Source organism: Sus scrofa, chromosome 13 (assembly GCF_054392235.1).
Source record: "Sus scrofa isolate SSC_HxYL_T2T_F1_AM1 chromosome 13, Sscrofa_HxYL_maternal_Yorkshire_Landrace_v2.0, whole genome shotgun sequence".
Lineage (NCBI taxonomy): Eukaryota > Metazoa > Chordata > Mammalia > Artiodactyla > Suidae > Sus > Sus scrofa.
This window is the reverse complement of record NC_139395.1, coordinates 37,701,071-37,720,375: the sequence shown is the minus strand read 5'-3', so window position 1 is coordinate 37,720,375 and position 19,305 is coordinate 37,701,071. Positions and strand designations below refer to the sequence as shown.

The following is a 19,305-nucleotide window of genomic DNA, read 5'->3' as shown; positions in this document are numbered from 1 at the left end:
CACCTCTTAGTCCCAGCTGGCTCTGGTTTCCACTGTCCTGGCTTATAACCCAGCAAGCGGGCGTGCCACTTGCTGCTGCCTGTTCTGTTTAGGACATGAGATGTGATGTCCAGATATGTACAGTGGCTTCAGCTGGTCTGTGGAGTTGCCATGTCCAGGGATCAAGAGGCCAGCGGAGCACACACATTCCCCCTACAGCTGCAGAAGTACATGTACAGGCAGACAGATGGATGCACACCCAGGGACCCAGGGCAGTTCAGGGCAGGGATAGGGCCCTGGCAAGGCGAGTCCAGAACCAGGACTTGGTGCAGGGGTTGGTGTAGTCACAGACAGTGATGAACCGCAGGATGCTGGGGAACTCTTTCTTCATTGACTTGTACTTAACAGGGATCAGTCGCTTCTGATGGGCACCTGCAAGCCAAGGAGTGCAGAGCTGGCAGCAGGCTCTTACCCACAGTGGGATGGGATCGGTCCCCAGTTCAGAGCTTAACAACAGCCCCCTTCCAACTAACCACCTCTGGCAGACACTCACCCACACAAAGGGCACTCATGTGCACACACAGAGTCATGTGTATAGAGACCTGCCGGAGTTCTTGGGGCTGCATCCATGGCCCTTGGTGAAGGAAGGCTGGCATTTTGAAACCCCACTTACTCCTCTGTGGCAAGAGCAGAGCGGAGCTTACCTGGAGAGAGGCTGAGTGCAAACTTAGTCTGGAAGTCACATTCCTTGCTTTGCAGGTAATCATCAGAGACAACCACTACCATCCGACGGCACCTACGGGAGAGAGAGCAGGCTGCAGGCACTGTGGTGACCTTGTTCAGCACACCCCCATGGGACAGCCTTTAGAGGTGTCCCCTGTTCTCAGGCTAGCCAGGGTCCAGCTGGGAGGATCTCAGCATCAGGATCCCTGGCAGGGCTTTGTACACCCACCCACTTGTCCCTTGGCCACCTAGCCAACCTCTTTTCAATGAGTTCACTAGCAATGGACCAGACGCAGGTGCCAGGCAGGACATCTCGGTCAGACACACATAACTTCAGCCGATAGTTGGTCTGTTCCAGCTGCCGGATCATCTCCTGCACAAACTGGATATCGCTGGGGCAGTAGCAGATGAAGGCATCAAAATGCTCAGGCATTTGCCCTGGGTGCAGAGCACAAGGGTTATGGTCAGAGCTCTACAGGATGGCTGGGGAGGAACCCAGTCAGGTGCCCCAAGACTAAGCACCCCTGGTCCCAGACCCTACACAATTCTGAGATGACACTATTCAGAGAAAGGGTCTTTCCTAGGAGAGGAAAGATGAGCACCCTACCCCCACCCCCCAGCTAAGCCCTAGGCTGACCATGAGACAGATACATCATATGAAACTGTCATGCCAAACCCAGAGATAAGACTACTACTCTTCCTGTTTCTTAGGAAAATAAAGCTCAGAGAGATTAAGTGTCTTGCCCAAAGTGCCACATCCATGCTCTTAACACCGCAGTGTCCTGTGGCCTAGGAAGGAAGTACTGGGCACTTACCCAGGGGGTCATCTCGAATGGTGATGCCTGACATCCAAGGGATGCTGCTATCTACAGAGTCCACCTGTAAAGGCTTCTCAGCTGCCTCCTGCTGCTGCTTCAGAATATACTTTCGGCAGTCCTCTTCTGTGAGGAAGAGACAAAGTGTGGCCAGCTCCCCAGAGGTACTCCGTGCCTCTTCCACAGTCCAGACCCAGCCCCTGTCCCACCTCCCAGGTCATGTTGGCTCCGGGGCTTCTCCAGCCCATTGGTGCCATCCAGAGTTTAACAGCTCTGAAAAGGTGAGCTCCCACCTGTCTCTGGCCATTGTAAAGGGATGTCAGTGGTGTTCTGGCTGTGATGGAAGACATTAAGTTCAGGCTTGTGTGTCTCTCTCTCTTTGCCCCCCTGACTCCCACTTCCTAGGTAGGGCTCCTGAGAATAGAATCCACAATCTGCTTCTTTTAGGATCCACAGCTGATGTGAGCAGGGCATATAAGAACTCAGGAGACTGGTGGTTTATGTGCAGCTAGGGCAGTGGCCCCAACCAAGCAAGGTGTGCCCATCTATGGGCCACTGTCCCCATGCCTGTGCAGATACGTGTCAGCAAGTAGCGGAAAAGGGTGCATTTTCTAGGAACCTGAGGTTTCCAAGATTGTCAGCTTTCAGTCCCTTATCTGCCCTGCTGCTCTACTTGAAGCAGTCCCAAGTCCCCTACAGAGGATCCCAATTCTGATTCCTGGACCTGCTTGAAAGCCTTTGCCTGAGCTGTTTCCTTCCTTCTCTGCCTTTCCAGGCCTTCACCTCCTTTCTCTAGCCCCTATCATACCCGGCTATTGAAAGAGGGAACTGGTTCTGCGCGGTTCCCCCATACATGCTGCCTCCAGTGTCTCCCTCTTTACCCCTAGATTACCACCACCCTCCACCCCAGGCGGGAAAGGAGGGATGGATGCTGAGGCGAGTGAAAGGTCAGCGCCTTCACACCCCCCCACCCCCACCCTGGCAACTTGGATATGCGGCGAAGAGAACGTCCTCACCAATGCTGGGCCCCAGTTCCACCAGCACGTCGTCGCGGCCCAGCTTGGCAAGCAGCTCGAGCAGGCGGCCCACCGAGGCGCCAGGGCGTCCTTGCCAGTCGTCCAGCAGGCTGCGCGTGGGGTCGGGATGCGTCTCCAGCCGCCGGATCTCCAGGTACTCGAAGTTCATCTCCTCCGCCAGCCCAGTCCAGTCCGCAGCCACCTGCGTCCGCACGTTTAGGAAGAGCGACAGGCGGTGCCGCACTCGCACATTGAGCGCTGCCAGAGGCAGGGAGGACATGGAGGGGGTGGGGGGCGCGGACTCCGCTCCGGAGCCTCCTTCAGCCATGGCGGGCCGCCGGGGAGCCTCCGCGCTGTCGAGTCGCCTTGTGGGCCTGTGCTTCCTCCTTCCCATAAAGCCACCCCGCCCTCCTGGTCCCGCCCCGCCTGTTTCTCTTTCCGAGAAGCGCCACCCTGCCCTACAATCTGGAGCCCAGCAGATGTGTGGAGGTGGGGGACGCCCCGTCTCAGCTCTCAGGATCTCGGGGGACGGGGGTTGTGGAGCCTGGGAACCTGCCTTTTGAGGTCCGTGAAGCTGTCTTTCCTCCTGTCTTCAAGGGTCTGTTACGGCGGTGGGACGACGACCCTCCTTGGAGGGTTATAGGAAACAGGGACCTTGCCCTTTGCGTTCTGGTGGAATTACAACCTTTCCATTGGGGATCTGAGGGGTTCATACGGTCCTGCCCTCCAGAATGGTGGGGAAGGGGCAAGGGGACAGGCATCGGCTCTGCCGTCTCCCAAACACCAAATTTTGGTGGAACACGCAATCCTGCCTCTAAGACCACGGGGAAATCCTCGGCTGTGCACTCAGAGGTGGAGGTGGGAAAAGGCATACTGCCTTCTGGAGCCTGAGGACCCTTGAAAAGTGGGGGTCTCATCCTCCGTGATTGGGATAACAGGACACACTGGCCTTCCGCGTCGAAGAGAACCCCGGTACTACCCTCTGGGGTATGGGAAAACACATTTCCGCTGAGAGTCAAGCAGGCACCTGGCCTTGCTCTTCAGGAGGCAGGGAACGCCGTCCTGATCTGGGGAGTTTTGATTCATTCGCTCATTCGATAGGTATTTAGTGATCACCTGTTAAGTGTCAAGTATATTGCAGGCACCCTGGATACAGAGTCTTTCCCTGCCTTAGAGACCCCAGCCTAGTGGCGGAGGTGGGCACTAATCAAACCATCCCCAATGACTGTAAAATTGTTATTTAAAAAAAAGTATGAGGCCCTTTCTCCAGATAGGGAGCCTGTCTCATCTCGGCACCTTTATACGATCCGTTCTCCTACCGTCCCAGAGTTCCCAGTTCCTCTCGAAAGATTTCCCAGGAGAGCACAAGCTCGTCTGGGTTGGCTCTGGGCGGTCTCGGAATTATTTAGGTCCCCCAGCTTGGGGGAGACTGAAGAGAAAGTTAGGAAAGGGTAAGAGCGCCGAGCCAGAAGCTGTAGGCGGCGCTTCTGACAGGCCCGCCTTCTGTTTGGCGGCGGGCAGTGGGCAGGGTTGTAGGGAAAGGAAATCCTGGCAGTGGCGAAGTTTGGTTCAAGACACGGAAGGAACTTCTGGAGACCCGCCTCGGGTAGGCGGAGCTGCAAGCGGAAAGGTTTCGGAGCTGCAAGCGGTAAGGTTTCCGAACTGCATTTCTGGGCGGGGCTTCAGGAAAGTTCACCTACCGGCTCGCAGCTGCAGGCTCCTGTAGGCGGGCTTTGAGTGGAAAGATCCTCTTGGGTCCAGCTTTAGGAGGTTTGATTTGCGGCTGGGGGCGGGACCTCAGGCAAATTCGTCTTCTGGTTGGCTGGGGCGAGACTCTTTAGAGGGAAGGGCCTGTTAGACGCACGGAGCCGTGGGCGGGGCTTAGGAGCCGTGGGCGGGGTTTAGGACCCGGTGGACTTAAGTGTAGTTCCTGCGCGGGTGGTGGTCTATTGGCTTCGGTCTTCAGTGGTCTGCTGGCTGAAGATTTACCCCGCCGAGTTACGCGATGTGGAGGCTGCAGGTTGTGCTGGGCCACTTGAAGGCCCAGCCCACTTCGGGTTTGGCGCCGGCGCCGCAGGCCGAACCTTGTAGCAGCAGCCATCCTCTGGCGTCGGCGGAGGACATAGTGGTGGTGCACGGACGGCGCACAGCCATTGGCCGATCCGGCCGCGGCGGCTTCAAGGTGAGGCCCCTGGCCCGGGGCGCTGGGTGTGAGACGGATGCCCAGGGAGGGCTGGGGTCTTGGTTCCTCTGTTCGGTTTCCCTCGGCGTCGGTAGGGTCTCCGCGCTCGAGCTGCGACCGCTCTCTCTGGGGTGCGACTTGGAGAGCGAGGGTTCCCGGGAATCCCGAGCTCCGCCGCCAGCGGGGGATTATCTCGGCCGCGCTTCTCGCTGCAGGACACCACCCCTGACGAGCTTCTCTCTGCAGTCATGACCGCGGTTCTCCAGGATGTCAAGCTGAGCCCAGCCCAGCTAGGGGATATCTGCGTGGGTGAGCACACTAATCCGGGCCTTGTGCTCGGGCTTCGCCTTCCCAACCCGCCAAACCCCTCCTCAAACATTGCTCCACCTGCCAGGTGTTTTCCCTGAGGGGAATGTCACAGATTCGAAGCAGCTGAATTTAATCATCTTTTTAGGTCTTCCGCCCTCTACTCCTGCCTCCGGTACCTTGTGCATATTTAGTACGGTATAAAGGAGGGGTGTCAGGTGATAGACATTTCAACGCCAAGAGTCTTGGCACAGGGGTTTGAGAACACCCTAGGAGACACAGAGACCAGGGTTTTCTATTCCTTCACTGGTTAAGGACGTCCTGTCTATGCAGAACAGAGGGAGCGTCAAAAACCATCTGGTCCAGGAGTTTCCTGGTGGCTGAGAGGGTTAAGGATCCGGCGTTGTCACTACATTGGCTCATGTCACTGCTATGGCACGGGTTGCATCCCTAGCTGGGGAGCTTCTACGTACCACTGGCAGGGCCAAGACAAAGCAGAAAACAAAAAAAATCGAGTCCAGCTTCTGACCTACAGATGGAGAAACTGAGGCCTGGGGAATTTTCAGCAGCGCTTAGACCTGAATCCAGTGCCTCTTGACCTTCAGTCCTTTCCCCACCTCTGCTGCTCCAGCCTGGAAACATAACATTATATAGTGAGAGCCTCATCATATAGATGCCACCCCTAGGTCAGGAATGATTGTTTCACCCCTGGAGTGCCAGCAGGGCTTGGTGGAGGACACTCAGGGTGTGCATTTTCAGAAATATTTTCCTGACAGACAGGACTACTTCCTTAGACTTCAAGCTTTGCACTTCATTCTTCTTTCCATGCTACCTTTAAATATAGGTGCCATGCCCAGTGTGTGCTGGTTTGGAAAAGCAGGGTGCATAGGAAAGGGAGTTTGGGCCTCTCAGGAATTGGATCTAGTGTATGGCCAGGACAAGCTGCTGGATAGCTGGCTCCCCTTCCTCCAGACCTTGAAATTCCAGTGTTTCTGGAAAAAGATCTGGAATGCCCCTTCTCTGGTGATCACAGCTGTACCTTAATGGCCAGAGCACTGCCTGGCACTGAATAGAGGTTTGTTGTCCACAGGAAATGTGCTTCAGCCCGGGGCTGGAGCAGTCATGGCCCGAATCGCCCAGTTTCTGAGGTAAACTTTTCTAGTTCTAGCTCTGGATTGGCCTTTCAGACTTATGTGTGGGTTTATGCTGCAGGGGACTCAGCCTGTTGGTGGGAGAAGATTGGGGTTGGGCATCAGACCTGGACGTAACGGGGCTCCTCAGTGCCCTGCTTTCAAGAACACTACCTTTCCCCTACTTTGAATGGAGGGCTTGTTACCCAACGCTGAACCAGAACAAGCAGGAGCAGAGCAAAAGTCCTCTGTGGCCTGATTCCCCGCCCCCCTCCCCCCAGTCAGCTTGTTTTGGCTTTTGTATGAACTTTGTCCTCTTGAGCTTTTTAGACACTATTTGGACAAGCTGGGACCTGAAAAGCATAGCCCATCAGCTGAGACTTGGGGATAGGGCGGAACCCCAGGATGAGGGATAGTCCAGGGGGCCCTGATGAATTGCCTTTTACCACTTGCTGTTCTGAGACAGGGGAAGACATTTACATGATTTTCACATGTAGATTTAAGAACCACTTAGCTTTGTTTTCCTAGCTGTGTGAAGAAGTAGTAAGAGGAACCTTAACCAGTGAAGGAATAGGAAAACTGACAGAACTGGGAGAAACTTGGAGAGACTCAGACTGCTTAGGCTGGAGTTCACAGAATCCCACCATCTGGCTCCAGTCTTAACCTTCCAGCTGCATCCTCTTTCAGCCAGCCCGTCAGCTGCTTTCTGCCCTAGGCTGGTCATTCTCTCCCCTTGCAGTGCTGTCCCTACCTCCTCTCTCTGTCCTAGTTAAATCCTGCCCACACTTTCACCATTTGGAGGGCAGGGGTGGCGTGCAGCATATGGAGTTCCTGGGTCAGGGATCAGATCAGATCCCCAGTTGCAACCTACACCACAGCTGAGGCAATGCTTAATCCACTGTGCCTGGCTGGGGATTGAACTGGGCTGGGGATTGAACCTGTGTCTCAGTGCCCCAGAGACACCACTGATCCCGTTATGCCACACTGGGAATTCCCAATTTCACCATTTTGACCTGAATTCCGCAAGCTTCTGGACTTAAAATGAGGGCCCACTTTCCAGTAGCTGGCTATGTGCTTCCTTTTGTTTTTCCTCTTTTTTGTGGGGGGAGGGCACGGTGTGGCTTGATGTGGGATCTTACTTCCCAGACTAGGGATTGAACCTGGGCTGCTGCAGTGAAGGTGTGGCTTGATGTGGGATCTTACTTCCCAGACTAGGGATTGAACCTGGGCTGCTGCAGTGAAGGCACTGAGTCCTAACCCCTAGACTACTAGGGAACTCCCATGGCCATGTGCTTCCTTGTGATGTGCTTTGCCGTCTTGCTCTGTTATTGTAGTCTCTGCTAGTTGATTCACTTTCTCTGTGTGGTCAGGCATCTCTGGAGCACTGTATTAGAAGCATGCCAGCATCGTTTGGGTGGTGCCTCATACTGAGTAGGTATTTAGTGAACACTTGGTGGATTGGATGAAGGGGTGGTAACTAGGTATGGGGAATTAGGGGACCCTAGGCTTCAGGGGCTTAGAAATCTATATACCAGAGAGGGTCTCAGTAAAGCCTGGCCTGAGTATTAGCCTAGGAATTGCCAACCCTGGCTGCATGTCTGAATCACCAGAGTACTTTCACCCCTGAGGTTCTGGGGATTTTTCCAGGGCTTTGTACCTTTGGCCAGTGCAGGTTACATTGGCAGGAACAGCCCCACTAGCATCCAGGGCTGGAACCAGTGTGAAAGCCTGGGGGGACCCACCAGAAGAAGAGATGTTAAAATACTTGGTGCCCATTGGGGTTCTTTGTCCAGCTGAGAACAGACTTTCCAGAGAGAATGGGAACATAAGAGGACATATGTTCACTAGTGAGGCTGGGGAGTGGGAATGGTTTCTGGCCTTATCCTTTAGATATTTCTTGTGCTCTGGTTCTCTGTCCCAGCAACAGGCCCACTTTGCTGTTCTTTGGGGGAAATAGAGATGGATAGTTTTCCTTTTTGACTCTTCAGAGGAAGAGAGAGGAGGTTTCTCTGTGGCCCACCCGGGCTTTTCTTGCCTTTGGGCTGTGCTTGGCCTTGGTTGGGGAGAATCACAGGCTGGGAGGGCGTGTGCTTGCAGAGTTGGGATTTGCCTGGTGTGGATCAGGCCTGGAATGGGGGTGGGGCTGCTAGATTTGTTCCCCTGGTCTTTCTGCCCCCCTGATGGGGCAGTCTTATTGGCCAGGAGCACAGGCCTGCTTTCCCTGAAAGCCTGGCAGGTGAGAGGGGGCTAACTCTGTGGTCTCACTTTCTATTTCAGTGACATCCCAGAGACTGTGCCTTTGTCCACTGTCAATAGACAGTGTTCGTCGGGGCTCCAGGCAGTGGCCAACATAGCTGGTAAGTTGTGACTGGGTGGGCTGAGTTGTGATGGCCACTGACCTTGGTCCTGGCTCTGTGGGTTTGGATCAGCAGAGTCATCGTCTGCTGGGTGAGCAGTAAGGATTTCTGAGAGGACCATAAGCACAGAAAGAGGGGAGCAGAGCCTCTCACCACAGTCCCCAGCCTTCTCTGGGCAGTCCTGGGTCTTCCATCTCAGGCTGGGGCTGAGTTCTACTTAGAGACCAGGTGGGGAAAAGGCTCCCCTGTTTCCAGGACAGATGAACTCTGGGAAGGATGTTTATGGAATGCTTTTGTTGCAGGTGGCATCAGAAATGGGTCTTATGACATTGGCATGGCTTGTGGGTAAGAATTTCTTTCTGCCAGAACTTATTAACCAACTTATAACAGTGAAACTAATTTTCATCTCCTGGGTTCTCAGAGGCCAGGATTTCAGGATTCTCCCCTGGCTGTTTCAGGGGGTTTGGCTCGGGGTGGTTCCTACAAATTCCACTCAGAAGCAACCTCCAGTTCTGACTTCTCAGGACTGCTCACCTCTCTCAGCACCATTGAGGAGAGGAACTTGGCATTGAAGAGCCTTCTCCCTGGGAAATGTGTCAGGCTCGAAATGTGGGCAAGCATTTTGAGAAAAGCCAGCACTTGGGTTTCTTTCTGGGGCCCTGTTGATTCATGATCCGCTGCTAAGAGAGAAATAGAAGTTTTGGTTCCCTAAAGCCAGGGACAGCTGCCTCTTACGGAACTAGTCTCTTCGTTTTATCAGGCTGTCTGTCCCCTACCCTGACCAAGGTGGAAACTTCTGCCTACTGGGTTCTGAGGAACGTGGTAAGATCTGTGGTGGTTTGGTCACTGTCAGCTGTGACTCCATCTTTGGTCTCAGCATGTGGAGCTGCAGTGGTACTGGGTGTGCCTCCAGGGAGAAAGGGGCATCTGATGCTAGGGGCTGAAGCCAGGGCACTGGTGGGCTGGGGGAGGCCAGCAGCCCTGGGATTCTAACATGCTCCATCACCTCTCAGTTCTTCTTCTTAGTGTTGCTTGATGGGAGCCCTACTGGGCCATCTCAGAGCTGTGCCAGTTGCATTTGCTCTAGTGCCCTGTGTCTGCAGTTGAAGCTAAGCCCAAAGAGCATACCACAGGGACTTTGGCCAGGCAAAGGCCATGTCCAGGCTGCCCTCTGGTTTCGCTCACGTCCCTCTGTCTTACTAGAGGAGGGAAGGGGGTGTGGGTAACCTGAGGAGAAAGCTGGAGCCTGTGTGAGTTTCCTAGAGGAGATCTGAGTCCCCAAGAAGGTTGATGACCGTGCTACTAGGGTATTAAGAGTCTGGGCCAGGGAGTTCCCCTGGTGGCACAGCAGAAATGAATTTGACTAGGAGTCATGAGGTTGTGGATTTGATCCCTGGCCTCGATCAGTGGGTTAAGGATCTGGCGTTACCGTGAGCTATGGTGTAGGTCGCAGATGCAGCTCGGATCTGGCGTGGCTGTGGCGTAGGCCAGCAGCTATAGCTCCAATTAGATCCCTAGCCTGAGAACCTCGATATGCCATGGGTGCAGCCCTAAATAAAAAGACAAAGGAGAAAAAAAAAGTCTTGGCCAGGACTGTCCCCCATGTCACAGGCTGACTCTTCCCCATAGACTTTGGTCAGGACAAGTAGTCCAGGATCTCCTAGGTGGGAATGAGCTCTGGAGGTGGACTTCCTAAATTTGGCTCCTGGCCAAGTGACCATGAACAAGTTCACTCAGCCTCTCTGGGCCTCAGCATCCTAATCTATAAAATGGGGATAACTGGCTTCGCTCTGTTGAAGCTGATGAGAAGATAAATGGAGTAGTAATGACAACTAACACTCTAGGGCATATGTCATATGACACTGTTCGAAAGTACTCTAGTCCCTGAAAAGACTTTTAAAAATAGCCCTGGGCAAATGAAATGTGTGCAGTCAAGATGATGTGTTAGCATCCTTTGAGGCCTTATGTTCTGCCACCTCCAGGAAGCCCCTTTGGACTACACTAAACTGAGATTTCGTCTTCTCTTTGGCTTGTAGCACCTTCTCATCGGTGTAGGTTAGCTTGCTCTTTGATGTGCAGCTTTTAAAATACTTGTCTCTTCTCTTTTCTGAATTTGTGGCCCCCGAGGGTAGGGCCCAGGCTTGTTAGATGTGTCCTTCACTGTGGCCAACACTGGGCCACTTCCCTTGGAGACTGCCCATGGGCTGCAGCAGCAGTTGTGTGGGAAGCAGGGCCCTGCTGAGGAATGTGGACTGTGCCCGGGGGTGGGGGTGTGGTGGAGGCGGGGCTCAGCAGCTCTGCACCCCCAGCTCTGGCTGGCCAGTGCATGCCCTGCCCCTGGGGCTCCCTGACAGCCCACTGGATTTCCAGGGATTCCCTGGCTGTTCCCTAGCACTTTCTCGGGAGTCCTACTGAAGCTTACCTCCTCCTCAGGGTGGAGTCCATGACCCTGGGGGACAGAGGGAACCCTGGAAATATTTCTTCACGCCTGGTGGAGAAGGAGAAGGCCAGAGACTGCCTGATACCCATGGGGTAAGTGCCCACCGTGTGCCTGTCCCCCTCAGCTCCCTGCCTGGCCCAGAGCAGGGCTGCGGGAACTTGGATGATCTTGTGGCCTCAAACCTTTGGGCCTGGTCTGCTCTGCAGGGACTTTGGGCATGGGACCCATCGCTGCCCTGACTTCCCTTTCCCCAGGCCTTCAGTCCATTCTATGCCTTTTCACATGTGGTGGAGCCTGTCACTCCTACCCTGAGGGGCTCAGTCACACAAGGCATAGTGGCAGCTGCACCCCAAACTCTGGAGGCCTAGAAAGTTGAGGAAGTAAGAGGCTTTTGCTCACCAGCCATGCTGAGGAGGGAACTTGGGCCCTGTCCAGGCAGCATCACAGGCACATAGCATTTGCAGAGCAGCTGAGATCCGCAGCCAGTGTCCCTGAGCTGCCCCCGCCCCCGGTCCACTGGCAGGGAGTCCTGGCTCCACTGAATGTGTGAGATGTGTGATGCCTCCACATCCAGGAACCCTCTCCGAGGGAAGCCTGTAAAGCCAGAACTGCAGGCCGGAAGGCCCCCTGTGGCTCTGGGCTTCCCAGGTGAGGGTAGGCTCCAGCTGCGGGGAGCAGAAAGCCCCGCTGTGGCCTCCCAGAGGGGATGTGTCATTGCTCATCTCCCCACAGCAAAGCAGTTTTCCTTGAGCCACTGGAGAAGCTGGCCAAGAGTTGGCTGTTAGCATCTCCACCCCTGCCTTCTGGTGTACAAGCTCCTAAGGGTCCAGCCAGCATCATCAACTCCCTCCCTGTGGCCCTAGCTCCGCCCTGAGTCGCCACTCCTGTCTCTGTGGCAGGGACTGACCCTCCTGCCCCAGCCCCGGGGGCCCAGAGTTCCAAGTGCAGCTCTACAGTCTGACCCTGACCCCAGGCCGGACCACGTGCGCACTCTTTGCTGTCTGTGTTCTAGGATAACCTCAGAGAACGTAGCTAAGCGGTTTGGCATTTCAAGGGAGAAGCAGGATACCTTTGCACTGGCTTCCCAGCAAAAGTGAGTACTGTTTGGGGTGGGATGTTTAAAGCGCTAGAGAGAGAGATTTTGAAGCTGTCTTAAGTGGTCTGGAGTGGAGCTGTCCCGAGGCCGCACCTGGGCAGTAGCCTCCAGCTCCCAGTAGGGGGAAATGGGTGAGAGCCAGGGCCACTGTGCCGTTGGCACTTCCATGTCCTGTTAGCTTCTGTTCACCCCAAGTGTCTTTCTAAGTGGGCCTCTGTTTCCTCATCTCTTCATTGAGAGCATAAGAGGGCCAGGGCCCTTCTTTAGTTGGCTGTGGTTTGGTGATGAGACACAGTTAACTGCAGGCTTTTCTGGATAACCTGGAGGGTGAAGCTGGCACTGCTAGGGCCCCTGGCATCCCAGCTTCTGGACCACTCCTGAGTTTGGGGTAGCATTATGAGGCAGGGGAAGGCTGTAGTTGGCAAGCCCCCAGCTGCCCAGAGAGGACAGCAAGAGGAGGGAGCAAAGCATCCAGCCAGGTTGGCTGCTCTGATGCAGTGGTTGTTAGCAACTCAGGTCAAGTAACTCTTGAGAATTTGGTGAAAGCTACGGCCTTCTCTTTGTGGCTATGCCCTGGGCCCTTATATTTTGCTCATAATAATCAAGGATCACCCTAAAATCCTTTGTGCTTTTATACTGTTTAAATACTAAGATGCATCAAGTAGTTTAGTATATGTCGTTTTAAATGAGTGGAAGTGGAACAGATAGAATTGAGCTGGTGGGACTGAACACAAAAGTTAGCAGAAACCTGCATGAATATTCCTTGGCTCCAGCTTCAGTTTGGCTTAGTCCTTCTTGGGTAAAGGGCTCAGAGGGGACCCCCCCACTTCCAAACCTCCCACTCCCCTTGAGGTTGTGATACACCAGCTTCTGAAGATATAAGGTTCAGGGACAAGAAGGCCCTGTAAAACCCTTTGCTCCCCACTTCCAGGACAGGCAGGGTAGTAAGTTAGGGACCTGCCCAGCCCCTCCTGCACTCCCCCAAGGTGTGCGTGTCCTGACATTTAGCAGCCTGAGCTTTGCATGTCTGTCCCAAAGGGCGGGGGCTGGAAGCCTCAGGAAGGGACCTCAGGAAGGAAGGTAACCCCACGGGAGCCTGAGCCTGGCTGTCCATGGTGCTGGCAGGGCAGCCAGAGCCCAGAGCAAGGGCTGTTTCCAGGCTGAGATTGTGCCTGTGACCACCACGGTCTACGATGACAAGGGCAATGAGAAGAGCATCACCGTGGCCCAGGATGAGGGCATCCGCCCCAACACCACCATGGAGGGCCTGGCCAAACTGAAGCCTGCCTTCAAGCAGGGGGGCTCTACCACGGCTGGTGAGACTGGGCTGTGGCAGGGGGCGGGGGTGAGGATGGGGCTGCTTCCATGCTGGGCATTCTCCATGGGGGGCCTGGAGCCACCAGGCAAGGTGCACGTGAAAGGTGTGGACCCCCTCAGCCCTGCCCCAATACCTCGTTAACCATGTGATCTGCCTCCAGGAAACTCTAGCCAGGTGAGTGATGGGGCTGCTGCCCTCCTGCTGGCCCGGAGGTCCAAGGCAAAAGAGTTGGGCCTTCCCATCCTTGGGATCCTGAGGTCCTATGCAGTGGTCGGGGTCCCGCCGGACATCATGGGCATTGGACCTGCCTATGCCATCCCTGTGGCTTTGGAAAAAGCAGGTGAGATGGCTCCTTCCCACCCTAGGTTTGGATCCAGTTCCTGCCTCTTGTGCTAGTGCCAGAGGCAGGTGTGGGCAGAGACCTGAGGTGGGCCTTGGGTGCTGCAGGGTGACGGTGGGGCAAGTTAGCACCCTGACCCCACAGCTGAGACCCACTCACACATCTGGAACAGGGACAGACACTATGGGCAGCCTACAGACCATGGGTAGTGTGAGGCCCCAGGGAGACTGAGTGGCCACTGGGTCAGCTCAGGCATTTTCCTCTCACCTGCAGGGCTGACAGTTGATGACATAGACATCTTTGAGATCAATGAGGCCTTTGCAAGTCAGGTGAGACTTTGTTCTGCACCATGGCCTGGGTGGTGGCGCAGGGGACTGGGGAGGGAGCTGCGGCTGACGCTCTGCCTCCCTTCAGGCCCTCTACTGTGTGGAGAAGCTGAAACTACCCCCTGAGAAGGTGAACCCTCTAGGGGGGGCAGTGGCCTTGGGCCATCCGCTGGGCTGCACTGGGGCTCGGCAGGTCATCACGCTGCTCAATGAGCTGAAGCGCCGTGGGAAGAGGTGAGGCTGACCCCCGTCGGGGTGGCGGGGCGGTGGGGTGGTGCGGATGGCCCAACTGACCAGCTGAGGTGTTCACACGAACTCCAAGGGGAGGAGGTGGGTGGGGTGCCTGTTTTCCCTGCGGGCTAGCCGTGCAGGGGAAGCAAGCATCTGCCACCCTGTGTGTGCCTCAGTGGGCCGGCTGGGCAACGCTCGCCCTGAGGTCTGGCATCTTCTGTGCCCGCGAAGGCCTTGGTCCACCCAGCTCAGCTGGGCCCGGGGAGAGCTTGGTGATTTGATTCTGCCCTTTCGGCTTTCACACAACCAACACATTTTCTTCCACAGGGCATACGGGGTGGTGTCCATGTGTATCGGGACCGGCATGGGTGCTGCTGCGGTCTTCGAATACCCTGGAAACTGAGGGAGGCCCAGACCAGAGGCACTACCCACTGCTCTGGTGGCAACACTACAGAAGTGACATCTGGGCACCTCTAGCACCGATGGTGGCAAAGCAAGGTGCCTCCACTAACTTGGATATTGTGAACAATGATGATACGGTACAGGAAGCGTGAGGTGTCACGCGTCTCTGGAGGGGAGAGAGTCGGCTGGGGTTGGGTCACCTAGCCCACAAGGCTACCATGTGGTTCCTGGGGGAAAGGGCCTGTGGACGGAATGTGCAGCAGACATAGTAAATGTGTTGTCTTAGTGGATGGGCTTTTTCCGAAGGTCCAGTTCCTGCTATGCTGGTCCTGCCTCTGCTCAGTCTGAACACCCATCCTTAAGTGCCCTGCTCTCCTGTGGGTGACCTACTCTTTGTACTGCTCCACCTCTGAGGACACAGGGCACACACAGACCTGGAAGGGGGTCCCTTCATTGCAGCGGGTGCCCAGCACACCTGGTTGTAACTCTCAGTGTGTTTATTTCTGGGATGGGGGTAGGGCCTAGAGCTGGTGGGGTGACTCATATTTCTCATCATAAGAGCCTTCACCCCTGAGCCTCAGGGTGCAGGATTTCTCACCAAGCACACCTTCCACCACCAATGTGGACTTGTACAGCTTACAGCTCCTGTGGGGAGCAGGGATTGAGATGAGGCAAGGGCCCTGGGCCAGGGCTCTGGGTCCCGCACGGCAGTGCCAGTGAGATGATGAGAGTCTGTACCTGGCAGTGAAGGAAACCTGGAGGGTGATGGAGGTTGGGGGTGCGTTGCCCAATCGTGCCTCCAGCAGCCCACTGCTTGGGGAGACCCTGAAGGCCACAGGGTCCTTGTCTGGCTCCTGCTGACCTGCATAAGGGAAGGGACACACAACACAGGGAGCGGACTCCCACCCAGCATCTTGGCTGTGCGCTGCTGGTCTTGCCTGTGGGATTGGGGAACTGGCCAGCTGTGCAGAGATGCCCAGGTGGTCCTGGACAAGGGCACGCAGGACAAGGGCACAGGGCACGCAGGCCTGCAGCACAGGGGAGCAGGGAGCCAGTGGGAGGCACGACTCACCTGTCAGCACAGCCCAGTAGCTCCGGCAGCTACTCAGGTTCATCAAGTAGACCTCCCGGACCTGGTCCTGGTTCACGAAGCAGGTCCCGAAGTCCACCCAGCTGGTGGAGAGCTGCAGCTCGGGCACGGCCACAACAGCCCTCAGGGGCACCACCTAGGGGGACAGAGCCTTTAACTTGGTGGGGACCAGTGGACCTTGCCCTGGATGTCTCTGACGACCCCCAGTACTGTAGCGTGTGAGGTGTGTACAGGCAGCACCACCCTGGAAGGAGAGGGCCAGCACCGCCCCTAACACCAGAGGATGCAGATGGGTTTCTGTGCAGGAAAAGGGCCAGGAAGGCCTGAGCTGCTCTCTGATTCCCTCACCACCCCTGCCTTGATCCAGCTCTGTGGTTTCAGCTCCCTGATTGAGCCGCCCTATGTCCTCTTGGGCTCTGGGCCAGCTCACCTTTTCCCAAGGCTTCTTCAGCTCAGCTCCACACCACAGACCCTGACCTTGGGTCAGAGTCCACAGAAAAAGAATGAGGCCTGTGGTGTTTGTATCTGGTGCTTCAGTTTCCACACAAGCCAGAGACAATGTTTCTCAGCTGTTCTATGTCCCCACCCATCAGGCCATTTCTTTGGCCTGGTTTCTCCTTTCTCCATTAAACACTCTGCAGGCTTCGCATGCCACCTTCTCCAGGAAGCTTTCCCTGATTTTCCACCCTACAACATCCCATCTGGCTCTGAGCTCCTAGGTCAGGTAGGGATGGATAACCTTTCTCTCTCCATGCTCTTCTAGGGCAGACTGTCAGGGTTTGTTCCCCTGGGACTACATGAAACCCAGCCCAGTCCTACCCTCCTTGTCGCAGGTGACATGTCTAGGACTCACCTGAGTGGTCTGGTTGGTGTACTCCAGAAGCAGATTCTGAGTGAACACCATTTCTTTCTCTCCATTCGCGCTCTGCTGTATTGCCACTCCGGGCAGCATCTGGTCAGCTGGGAGCTTCTGATAGGAGAGTAGCTCCAGGGAGAGTGAGAAGGACACGTTCACCTGAGCAGATGGGAATGAGCTGGCACCTCAGGCTGCTGGAGGCAGTTCCCCCAGTGGACTCCATCCTTCCCACCTGTAGGCCTGGCGAGGTCCCAGCTCAGCCTGCAGTGTCCCCACACCATGCTTAGCATCTGTCAGTCCCAGGGACAGGGCCATGCTGCCCACAGGAGCTGAGGGGCCAGAGGGGTGGAGACAAGCAAGCCACCCTCCCCACCACAGGACCAGGGCTGTGGTCTGGTGAGGAGGCCCAGCCCAGGCCTGTGTCTTTGTCCTGAGAGCAATGAGGAGTTTCTGCTGGGTTGCAAACAGGATGCTGAGTGACCTCTGCCTTCCTCAGGGTCGCCCTGGTAACTGCAGGGAGGAGGCTGGGGAAGCTTGAGTGGGAGCAAGGACATGGGTTTGGAGGCCAAGGTGGAACTCAGGCCCCCAAGAGGATGGGGCTTGAACACATGGCTCCCAAACCCAGGCCTGTGGACCAAGGTCCACCAATTTACCCAAAGCACCTGTTACGACATAGATTCCTGAGGCCAGGTCCTCTCATCTGTGGAGTTGGAGTCTGGGGACTATATTTCTAATCTGTGTCCTAAAGGCTTGGAAGCTTGTCCTAAATCAAGATTCGGGTGTGGACTGAAGGGAAGGGAGATGTGCTCAGACACTGAGGAGGGGCAACAGCAGGGCTGGGTCTGCGCCTCATGACAGTGCTCGGGACCAGGACACTGGCAGAGGGGACAAAGGGAGGGGTCTCGTGTGCCTGGGACGAACATGTGTCCACACTGATAGTCTGGTGGTCCCGGCCTGAGCAGGTCTGGCGTGCAGAGGTGTTCGCTGGACAGAGTGTGTCTACCAGAAGTGCTCTCAGGGCACAGCAGAGTCGAATCTGCAGGCCGGATGCCTGTGCACGCAGACCTGTGGGTGTGCTCTCTGTACACAGACATGAGTGTTTGTGAGAGGTGACCTCCAACCTGGGTGAGTGTGCCCGCTGAGGGCAGGGACTGCAGAACCTTCCACTGACCAGCATGTTCTCCTGTGGGTAGAGGACCAGCTGCTTGCCCGTCTCCTCCTCGCACTCCTGCTTCCAGCCGGGGCCAGGAGCTCTGTGGCTGCGGCTCGCCCCATTTTGAGAAACGGAGAAGGGCTTAGAGACCAGGAGCCGGAAGTGGTGTGGGATTTCCGTTGTGTTGGTCAGCTTCAGGTGGTGGGTGGTCACCAGCTCACTCAGCACCTGGGCGGCCACAGGGGTTGGAGGTGGGGTGCAGGATGCATCTGCACCCTCTTAGCACGTGGCTCTGGGGGAGGGACTCAGATTGTAGCCCAGAGGCCTAGGGGAACACTGAGGTCCAGGTACGTTGGGTCAGGGGGTACAGCACACTCACCCCAGAAGAGGGCTGCTCAGGGATGAGGTCACTGGCCTGCTGCCAGAACTCCACACTGCCGCTGTAGTCCAGCTCCACGCTTAGCCTGCCGGCAGCAGGCATGGCTGGGCCTCAGGCTCACATGGCCCAGGGCTCACCTACTGGCTTCTCCCTCCCATTGCCATCCTTTTGCACCCAGAACCCTGTCTGGTCCCCCGCAGTGCCCGGGAAAGTTATGCCCTTCGCGGCTGGACGGAGGCCAGGCAGCCCATCCTACTCACTGCGCAGGCCTCACATAGCTGTGCAGATCCAGCCTCATGGGTCCCACTGCGAAGTCCTGCAGGCGGCGCCTCCTCCCCGGAAGTTCCCTCTCCATCTACAGAACCCAAGCCTGATTACCGGCATCCCTGAGCTGAGTGGGCAACGGGCTACCCAGCAGAGAGGCAGCAGCGTGGCCCCTCCCAAGCCAGGAGGGCTCACCTCGTCATCCAAGCTCATGAAGCCCAGGGCATAGCCAATACACTCCACCTTGTGCAGGACAGCGGGGCCGAGGACCACAGGTGTGAAGGAGATGTGGATGGTGCTGCTGCCCCCTGCAGGGACCACCTGGTCCAGACACAGTGGCCTCAGAACTGTCCATGCCTCCTGGCCCCCACCAGCCCCACCCCGACTCACCACCTGCTTGGGGCTGATGGAGAACAGGTGGGCAGAGGGCACCCCCTCGTGCTCCTGCAGGACCACTGAGATGATCTTGGAGGCACTGGCACTGGAGCTGCCCTCAGCCTGTCGTTAAGGAGTCCCAGGCTCACGCAGGCCCAAGGCTCACTGGCCACAGCCCTGCACCCAGCACCCCCCACCCCTGCTCACAAACTGGGCAGCTTCGTGGCTGGACTCAGACACATTGGAGGGACATGGAGATCCAAAGGAGCTGCTGCTCTCAGGGGTCTCAGGGCACAAGAGGTCATTCCCAGCTTGGTCCCGTGGTGGGAAGGGCGGCCCATAGAAAACCAGCAGCTCCACCAGCCAGTCCTCCCTGTCTTCTGGAATGTAGGTCTCCCAGTCCAGGCGGATGTCTGGGGCAGATGTCGGGGGAGAGATAAGGAAGCGGAGACAACTCTTCCCTGGGCCCCCACCTCCCTGCAGGCCCCCAGAGGCTGCCTGTTCTCCAGCACTAGTTGAGGGGGCTG

The 19,305-nt window shown here is 56.3% G+C and overlaps 3 protein-coding genes across 24 annotated transcripts in view; 1 reads left to right on the top strand and 2 right to left on the bottom strand.

Annotated features, from left to right (window-relative positions):
• Nucleotides 1–248: 248 nt before the first annotated feature.
• On the bottom strand, nucleotides 249–2,868 carry MYD88 (MYD88 innate immune signal transduction adaptor). Its single transcript, NM_001099923.1, is given in 5 exon segments — nucleotides 249–411; nucleotides 684–775; nucleotides 960–1,140; nucleotides 1,518–1,643; nucleotides 2,534–2,868. Coding segments are annotated over 5 exon segments (882 nt in total). The 5' UTR covers nucleotides 2,862–2,868; the 3' UTR covers nucleotides 249–256.
• Nucleotides 2,869–4,476: 1,608 nt separating this feature from the next.
• ACAA1 (acetyl-CoA acyltransferase 1) lies at nucleotides 4,477–14,951 on the top strand. Its single transcript, XM_003132103.5, has 12 exons — nucleotides 4,477–4,715; nucleotides 4,931–5,024; nucleotides 6,112–6,169; nucleotides 8,429–8,508; nucleotides 8,811–8,853; nucleotides 10,942–11,040; nucleotides 11,961–12,041; nucleotides 13,170–13,360; nucleotides 13,523–13,702; nucleotides 13,976–14,031; nucleotides 14,117–14,262; nucleotides 14,587–14,951. The coding sequence occupies exons 1-12, from the start codon at nucleotides 4,539–4,541 to the stop codon at nucleotides 14,660–14,662; spliced, it is 1,281 nt and encodes a 426-aa protein (XP_003132151.2). The 5' UTR covers nucleotides 4,477–4,538; the 3' UTR covers nucleotides 14,663–14,951.
• A 189-nt stretch (nucleotides 14,952–15,140) lies between these two features.
• DLEC1 (DLEC1 cilia and flagella associated protein) overlaps nucleotides 15,141–19,305 on the bottom strand; it is an 82,102-nt gene continuing 77,937 nt past the window's right edge. For 6 of the 22 annotated variants that reach the window (XM_084987723.1, XM_084987739.1, XM_084987724.1 and 3 more), the window contains 7 exons: nucleotides 18,986–19,191; nucleotides 18,599–18,901; nucleotides 18,400–18,494; nucleotides 18,140–18,224; nucleotides 17,779–17,988; nucleotides 16,605–16,766; nucleotides 15,141–15,887 (listed from right to left, as the gene is read on the bottom strand). In XM_084987723.1, the coding sequence (XP_084843849.1) occupies nucleotides 15,183–15,887; nucleotides 16,605–16,766; nucleotides 17,779–17,988; nucleotides 18,140–18,224; nucleotides 18,400–18,494; nucleotides 18,599–18,901; nucleotides 18,986–19,191 (1,766 nt within the window). In that variant the 3' untranslated portion in view covers nucleotides 15,141–15,182. Of the gene's footprint in view, nucleotides 15,888–16,604; nucleotides 16,767–17,778; nucleotides 17,989–18,139; nucleotides 18,225–18,399; nucleotides 18,495–18,598; nucleotides 18,902–18,985; nucleotides 19,192–19,305 lie in introns of those variants that run through there. The other 16 variants (XM_021071663.2, XM_084987745.1, XM_084987732.1 and 13 more) reach the window with 8 other exon arrangements.

Coding starts and splice junctions, on each gene's coding strand:
- ACAA1 (XM_003132103.5), top strand. CDS start 4,539: ATGTGGAGGCTGCAGGTTGTGCTGGGCCACTTGAAGGCCCAGCCCACT. Junction 8,854..10,941: donor GACATTGGCATGGCTTGTGG/GTAAGAATTTCT, acceptor CCTCCTCCTCAG/GGTGGAGTCCATGACCCTGG. Junction 14,032..14,116: donor ATGAGGCCTTTGCAAGTCAG/GTGAGACTTTGT, acceptor GCCTCCCTTCAG/GCCCTCTACTGTGTGGAGAA.